Here is an 8,485-nt window from a genome sequence, read left to right on the forward strand (position 1 = left end):
GATTTGTGATCACTTGTTGTATGCTACTTCGTGTGTAATACACTTCTTGATCACATGCATCCAGACTAGCTCAAAACTTATTTCGTCAGACTAAGAAACCTAGTCATCCCTGTACTGGTCCTTTTCCATTGCAATGGGCGAAGCTAAGCTCCTAGTATCTCCCATAACATCAAACATACAGGTACCAAAAAGAAACCGAAAATAAGAAGTTTACAGGGAAGGAGTCATAAAAGTACACCAAATTTTATGTTCCTATGCCCTGTGGCTATGTCTACTACTGCTTACAGGATACACTTACCTGAATGACTCCACCAATTCCATCCTCATTCAGTTCTTTCTCCTACAATACAAGGTCCAATTAAATAAGTCAACATTCATGTCTAGTTTAGCAGCTATAACATATAGTAGATGCAAATATCTTAGTTATGTCTATGATTTGGCATATTTGGTCTGACAAACTGGTGAACCTAGAGTGGATTAAAAGAAAATATTTGACCCTTGTTTGTTGTTCAAAAGGTTGCTGCTTTTCTTTTTGCAGTTGGAATTGCCCTGATCTTTGATGGATCAAAAGCAAACAAATAGGAAGGTGAACTTGATGTATGCTGTTGATTATACCTTTGTTCACATGGAAAACACTGATTAGTGAAAGAAGCTCCTGAAGAACAAATACACTTCTAATTGCATGATCATCCTATTTAGATGCTTTGTAACTGTGTCGTGCTATCCAATGATACATGTAGGCCCTATTTGAGAAAACATTTAACACTAGAAATAGGAGTTGAAGTACTTACTATTACAGTGTGATTGAACTTTTGTTTGAGAATATTAACTTAAAAATGCTTTAATTAAAGGATAATTATGATATCTTAGAATTTTTCATTAAACAAAAAATCTACTTCTTTTATCATGTTTGAGGAAAAGCATGGGTCTTTAATCACGTTGGGAGTTATGAGATTGAACCTTAAACACAACTTTTAGCGTTTTGAGAACTTTTCCCAAACAAGGCTATAATGCTGGGATATTGGACCCTCTAGAATAATAACATGTATCTGTGGATAATCTTTGTGGCTTGAACTCCATTTCAGGCCAAGGATGGATATTGGCTTCGGCTATAGATTCCCATCTTCAGCCAAGCAGAGGAAGATGGCTCCCTTCTCTACCTCAGCCATGCCTCCTTGAGGCTGAGGCAAGGATGAGGCAAAAAGGGTGTCTGCCTCAATAATCTCCTTTGGAGGCAGTGAAAAAATCTATCTTCTCTACTGATCTTCATGATCATAGGAGTCAAATACATCTCCATCTATCATCCTCAGATATGCTTTCTAGATTGATGCTAATGACTGTATTTGTAGTAGGGCTTAATGGTTTCAACTACTGAGAACTTGGAACAAGAAGGGGCCTTGATTTGGTGATAAAATATTGTGTTGGGTGGTTTAGAAGGAAACACATCCAAAGCCAAGAGGTTTTAGTGCCTCATTGAGATGATTACACTTCACATCCTTTGGAAACTGTTCTTAAAAGTAGATGTATGTTTTTTAAAACAGAAAATGGTTTTCAAAATTAAAATTTATGTTTGACAAATTTTTAATAGAAAATATTTTTTTGAGAACTTGTGGATGGTTTTTGAGATATTTTCAGGTATATTTTTGTAGAATGTTCTGATATTGCAGGAACTTTTGTATGTTTCAATTTGAGTTCTTAATTAGAATTTTGTTTTGAAAACAATTGATAACTGTTTTTAAAACCTATTCTTCTAGAATTATTTTTGAAAGTGTTGTCAAACAAGTGTAAGTTTTAACTTACCAGAAGAAATGGTGGGAGGTTGGGGTGGTTCATGTTGGCTCCCAGAGAGTTCCTCAAGTTGTGATTGCATGCTATTAATGAAAGCCAAGGTTTCTTGTTGAGGTTCTTCCATTGCTTCTTTCAGTTTGGTCAGTGTTGTGCAATATGCTTCCTGTCCATGTCACCAGTCTCTGATTATTAGTAGACCAAAAGAATGAAGAAAATGGAACCCTAAAATAAAAAATAAAAATAAAAAAATAAAAAAAGTTCTTCTGACATAAAGATTTCAATGACAAATCTCATTAGCAAATTAGGAAAATGACCCTTCTATTAATGTTAGACTAGAGATGTATTTATGGCTAATGAGTGTTTTTAGGATTTGTTTAACAATAAAGCACTATTGAAATTAAGATTATAATTTTCTTGCTTTTGAATAATCTAAGGAGGCAAGGAAATATTAAGAAAAAAAGGAAAATTGTTAAAAAAAAATTCCTTTATTTTGAAAAAGGAAAATCCATTTTCTTCTTCTTCTTCTTTTTATTTATTATTATTATTATTATTATTATTATTATTATTATTATTATTTCATGACAATTGAATAAGAGAACAATTTATAATTTTTTATTACCCTTTTCTTTTCTCCTCCTCTTTTTTCCTTTTGTTTTCTCTATCTCAAACTTTGCAAGAAACAAAAAAAATCTAAGAATTGATTGAAAAAAAATAAAATCATTGAGCAGTGGGGAAGCTAGAAATCTAGTCTTGGGCAAAGAATAATGAATTTATTTTTAGGTAGAAAGAAGGTTGAGAGCTTCTTTGGTAATTGGTTTTTAAAAATAGTTTTTTATTTTTTAGAATTTGAAAAAAAAAAATTACTTCTGATAATTAGAAAATAGGAAATTATTTTCTGTTTTTAACTTTTAAGAAAAAAAAATGATATATTTAAAGAACATGTTTAAGTTGTTTTCATTTATTTTAAAAATAATTACATAAATATAAAAAATGATTAAAAATAAAGTAATATATATGAAAGTTATTTTAAAAACATAGAAAACAAGTAAAAAAACATTTTATATTTTTAAATAGATATTTATTTTACAAAACATTATAGAACATTTTTAAAAAACTTTTCTTAAAAACTATTTTTTGAAATTGTTTTTAAAAATGATTACCAAGCTCAATAATTTTTTGGTTTGAGGGGGGATTTTGAAAATAGTTAGTTTTTTAAAATATTTTTTGAACTTCAATAAGTTTTTTTATTAAAAATAATTTATAGATATTTTTAGAATAAATTTAAAACATGGAAAATCGATTAAAAATTATAGTATTATATAAACACAAGAAGTCTTGTCTTTACCTGAATAAGTCAATAAACCCATTTCTCATGTTTAAGTTCCCAACCAAAATTTTGTTATTCAAAATAATTAAAAATTTGTTTCAAAAAACTGTTTTCTAAAACTTATTTTTGAAAATTGTTTTATTGACATTGAGATTTCACCCGGACTTGCAAAAAGATGACAAAAAGGAAAAGAACACTGGATTTTTTGAATTCTACATTCATTTTTTCATTAATCCTTTTACCTCAGTACTTGAAAATAGGATTTTGCATGCAAAGAAAATTCTCCTTCCACCTTCTGGAATATTCAGTACAAAATTCAATCAACTTTTCCCACCCAAAAAAATAAAATAAAAAAAATAATCAAAAGCAAAATTTGAGAAGTAAAAGTGAAAGAGTTAAAGTGAAGGACTGAGTATATAAAAATTTCCAAAGAGAGGTGATGGGAGCAAAATGAAAAAGATGATTTCCACTGCCACAAGTCTCTGTCATGAGAGTGAGAGTAATAATAGAGACAGTAGATACTGGAAATATTGAGACATACACATCCATGCATGCATGCATCCATACATGTTCATTAACAGAAAAATTCAAGAAAATAAAAGAAGAAAATTTTAATTATGCACATTTCCCACATATAAAATACTAAAACTTATAAAAAATTTAAATTTAAATTTTTAGCAAAAATAGATTAGAACAAAAATGAGAAATATGCAGGTTGTTGGTCAAGTTGCTAGTCAAAATGTTCATCCTAGGCAGACTAGAGCAAAGTTTGTCATCTTTAAACATAAAATATTGGTTGCCACTGCTACTAAGGAACTTGTGAGTGTGGAAGTTGCTCTTCAACATGAAAGTTGGAAGGTTGCTATGACAGATGAAATCTTGGATTTAATGAGAAATAGGACTTGGTCCTTAGTTCCATTACCACTTGGTAGACGTGCGATTGGCTGTAAGTGGGTTTTTAAGGTCAGAGAGAACTCATATGGGACAATTCAGATGTACAAGGCTCGCTTAGTGGCACAGGGGTTTCATCCCACAACTGGTTTTGATTTCGCTAAGACATTTAGTCTAGTGGTAAAACCTACAACTATTAGGACTGTTCTTACTATTGCATTCACAAGGGAGTGACCCATATGCCAACTTGATGTGAACAATGCTTTTCTAAATGGGGAATTACAAGAAGAACTCTTCATGGAGTTGCCTCCCGAGTTTAAAAATCCAAAAGAAGGAAAGTTGGTATGCAAACTTCATAAAGCTCTCTTGATGGCTTGAAGTAAGCACCCTGAGCATGGTTTGAAACTTCACATTGCATTAATTCAGTTTGGTTTTGTTTTAGCCAAGGCAGATCAATCACTCTTTACTAGAATAACCTCTTATCATTCTACTTTCATTCTAGTATGCATAGATGATATCTTAGTTACATGTAGCAACATTGTGATGATTGAGGAGCTAATATTTAAACTTAATATGGTCTTTGCATTAAAGGATCTTGGAGAGATCAACTATTTTTTGGGAATTCAGGTTAAGAACACAAAGGAGGGGTTGCACTTGTCCCAAACCAAATACTTGACTACTTTACTTTATAGAGCCAAGATGCAAGGAGCTAAAGGGATATGTACTCCTATGGTCTATGGTAAAAAGCCCTTTTCTCATGGGAGTGAAGGAGTTAGAGATGCTCAGCTTTATAGGTCAACAGTTGGAACATTACAATATGCTACGATAAGCTGACCTGAAATCTCATGTAGTGTAAATAGAGTTTTCCTATTCATGCAGAACCCTTTAGAGTCACACTGGAAGATAGTAAAAAGAATACTTCAATACTGAACTATTGATTATGGACTACATTTGAGGAAGTGTATCAATTTGAATTTGGTGGGATTTTGTGATGCTGATTGGGCTTCAGATTATGATGATAGAAGATCAACATCTGGTTTTTGTGTGTTCCTTAGTTCAAATCTGGTGTCCTGACATTCAAAGAAGCAACATACAATCTCTAGGTCCAGCATTGAAGCTGAATACATGAGTCTTGCTAATTTAATTGCAGAAGCCACCTAGTTGCAAGCCTTATTGACTGAATTACAAATTTCTAATGTGAAGCAACCTGTGCTATAGTGTGATAATCTTAGCACTATTATGTTTTTGTCAATCCCAATTCAATATGACAGAATGAAGCATATTGTTGTAGTATGTGACTCATACTGAGTGAAAGACATATGGAGAAAAAGGGGCAAATGTCGGAGTGGAATGACGGTATTTGCCATTCAAATTTGTATTTTTATTGTTAAGAGCGAATGATAGGTTGAGGGGCTCGTGGTACAGTTCAGGGGTATTTTTAAAATTTCAATACCCGAGATTTAGTATAAATACTCTTGTATATAACCATAATTTAGATATAATGAAAGTCTTCTTCCTTATTTCTGTAAATGTAGACAATTTGTCAAACCACGTTAAATCTGTGTGTTTTCATTTGTATTTTTGTAATTTCTTTATCAACACATATTGAACTTGATTTATACTTCATATGGAAGAAGGTGTCGCGAAAAAGAATTGAAGTTGAACATATACCTTCACAAGACCAAGTAATAGACATTTTAACCAAAGCTCGGTCCAGTACCAGATTCTTAGAATTAAGAGACAAACTCAAAGTAGAAAGTATACTCCTCTAAGTTTGAGGGGGAATGTTGAGAAAAATAGTTAAATGGTTGGAATTTAGTTAGGGAGTTAAGCATGTGTCTGTTAGCTATTGGTTCATGAGCTTTTCTGTTGTCATTTGAGAATGATATATAAACTCTGTGGTAGCTAAAGAAATTAATATCAGAAAATCATTTTCTTCAGATTTCGTTGTCTATTTAATCTAATCATATATCATGCTTAATCTAGACTCATTAAACTCCAGTATATGAGCATGGTTTATTGGTTTCTAAATCCTATTTTTAACTCTTATGAATCAACTCTTTAACTAATTAGGTTTCTTCTTCTTCTTCTTCTTCTTCTTCTTCTTCTTCTTCTTTTTGGTTTGAATTATTTCTTGTTTGTTTGTTTTAAAATAAGATCTTATGGGACTGTGCTTGTTGAATAACCAAATTAGAGAGTGATTAATTAGAACATTAAAAGACAGTGGTATTTTCCTGGAGAGAAAATGGAAAAATATGATTTTTTTTATTTTATTTTATTTTTAACAAAGTCTTGGTAGAGAAGTAATTACCATGAAGTGGTCTAGCTCTGACTGACTATACATGCTCAAACTGGGTTGATTATGTCTCTTTTTCTCATCACTCTTATGACTTTTTCCAGGTTTTCCATCATTGCTGCCTAAACCCACCTGAAAATAATATAAAAAATAAAAAATAAAAAAAAAGAGAGAAAAAACAAGGAAAAAAAAATGGAGTCATATGGTGTAAAAATGCTTATAAAACATAAATTTTCCTGCATCAGCTGCATGGATCATTCACTCAGACTCTGCTTCCTCATGGAAAAAAATGCCAATTAATCCACCTACCAAATATTCTCAAACTAGAAAAATGATGCTCAAGTGAATAGAGGAGAGTAGTCTTTCTTGGTCAACTCTTCTTTTGGGTTAGAGTAATGCTATTCACTTTGAAATGACTTTTTCCGGGGAGTTTAAATTAAATTATGTTTGAAAAGAAAAAGAGAAAAGGGTTTTGTGTAATTTAGCATTTTATATGTAAAGATTGTTCATCAGATGTTCCACACCTTGATCATGAAAGCAGGTTCCTTTTTAGGCATGCAGAGAGAAAGAGAAACACACACAAGGACAGGTTCCTGTGGCAAAAATATGATTAATTTCTTAAGCATACTGGCATATACAGAGAGAGAGAGAGAGAGAGAGAGAGAGAGAGTTGTGCAGGTTCCTTTATCAAGCAAATGGTTTCTACAAGCAGAGGGAGGGAGAAAGAGAAAAACCTTCAAGCAGTCTAAGTGAGCCTCAGCCAAAAGCCCAAGAATATGGTTTCTTAAGCATACAGGCATACACACACACACGCACACAGTGAGAGAGAGAGAGACCTTCAAGCAGTCCAAGTGAGCCTCAACCAAAAACCCATAAAGAGGATGGCAAGAGATTCTCCTCTTCAGCATCTTCCTTTCTTCTTCTTCTTCTTCTAATCTCCCTCCTCCACCACTAACCCTCTCCCCATTCTCATCACTACTCCCATCACTCTCCATATCTCCACTCAAGAAAACAAAACCCTCCAAATCCCTCCTCTCATGAGTACTGCACTTTTTATTACAACCCATAGCCATGAAAGAATACAAAGGTGTACAAACAAATAAGATAAACCCACAGTATAGCACAGCCTCCCCATCTTTGGCAGTAACCAATTGGCCCATATATGCATGCATGCATATATTTTATGATGAATGACATCCCTCAGAAAAACACCCATCAAACACTTCACCTTTTTGCTTCATCTCTTTACTCTCTTTTTACATGAGCGAAAGGAACTCTTCATGGGGTTTCTCGAACAATGGGGATGCTTTGTTAGTACATCTACTTAATATTTTGGTCAGTTATATTTCTGCCTTTTTTTTCCTCTCTTTTTGTACTGCTTATTCCTCTCTCTCGCTTTCTCTCTCTCTCTCTCTTCAGGCATTGCAACAAATTCAAAATTCGTTACTGTTCAAAGTGGGAGCTTCTCTTTATTCTCTCATTTTTGTTGTTCAAGGGAATGTTAAATGTACTACTGTTTATCATTTTCTCTTGTTTCAAGCTCTTTTCATTTTTCTTCAATGCTGTACGCATGGAATCTTGCATTGGGAGGAAGCTCTCTAGCCATTTTGGAAATCTAAAAAGCTATATCTCTTGGGCCCTCTGAAAATGAAAGCAAATTTTCATTTTAGAAAATGAAAGTAACAGACGTGTTTCAAAAAGCCTTTCATTGCTTTCAATGATTAAAGTGCTTACAAGTCACACCCCTTTAAACTCTAATATGCATTATCATAAATTGATTTTTAAGAGATTTTAAAATGCAATTTTGGACTGATTCTTGCTAAAATATTTTTTTTATTAAAAATATTTTAAAAATTAAATTGTTTGGTATTTGGGTATAAGTTACCAAAATGTTTTAATAGTCTGATGATATATTAATAATAAAAAAAATAATTTTTAGTAGAATCACCTACTCCATTCAACGTGTGGCCAACAGTTCTTCTGAGAGAGATAAAGTGTCGAGAATGAAAAACAAGGACAGGTTGTGGAGTACTCCCTTCATAAGACCTTATCCACAAAGCAAATGGGAGTGAAAAACAAGGGCAGGCTGTGTGGTACCTTAAGAATTTGAGAGAGAAAATAAAGAGAAAAAATAGGAGAGAAAAAGATAGAGGTGAAAAAAAAGGACAAGTTGTGGATAGGGA

At 32.6% G+C, this 8,485-nt stretch overlaps 1 protein-coding gene across 2 annotated transcripts; it reads right to left on the reverse strand.

Annotated features, from left to right (window-relative positions):
• Nucleotides 1-66: 66 nt before the first annotated feature.
• LOC117904548 (homeobox protein knotted-1-like 12) lies at nt 67-7,529 on the reverse strand. 2 transcript variants are annotated; one of them, XM_034817218.1, is made up of 4 exons: nt 7,139-7,526; nt 6,318-6,434; nt 1,801-1,951; nt 67-340 (listed from the first exon to the last, which is right to left on the reverse strand). In XM_034817218.1, the coding sequence occupies exons 1-4, from the start codon at nt 7,472-7,474 to the stop codon at nt 324-326; spliced, it is 621 nt and encodes a 206-aa protein (XP_034673109.1). In that variant the 5' UTR covers nt 7,475-7,526; the 3' UTR covers nt 67-323. The 2 variants fall into 2 exon arrangements, with proteins under 2 accessions (XP_034673109.1, XP_034673107.1); XM_034817216.1 differs by lacking the exon at nt 67-340 and having other exon boundaries at nt 1,775-1,951; nt 7,139-7,529.
• Nucleotides 7,530-8,485: the final 956 nt, after the last annotated feature.

The sequence above is a fragment of the Vitis riparia genome, chromosome 17 (genome assembly GCF_004353265.1).
Source record: "Vitis riparia cultivar Riparia Gloire de Montpellier isolate 1030 chromosome 17, EGFV_Vit.rip_1.0, whole genome shotgun sequence".
NCBI classification, from domain to species: domain Eukaryota; kingdom Viridiplantae; phylum Streptophyta; class Magnoliopsida; order Vitales; family Vitaceae; genus Vitis; species Vitis riparia.

Excerpts from the sequence above, each read along its gene's own strand:
- LOC117904548 (XM_034817216.1), bottom strand. The coding sequence starts at position 7,474 with ATGCATGCATATATGGGCCAATTGGTTACTGCCAAAGATGGGGAGGCT. Across the intron at positions 6,435-7,138 it reads CTCACTTGGACTGCTTGAAG|GTGGGTTTAGGCAGCAATGA; the intron begins GTCTCTCTCTCT and ends TATTATTTTCAG. Across the intron at positions 1,952-6,317 it reads CAGAGCTAGACCACTTCATG|GAAGCATATTGCACAACACT; the intron begins GTAATTACTTCT and ends TGACATGGACAG.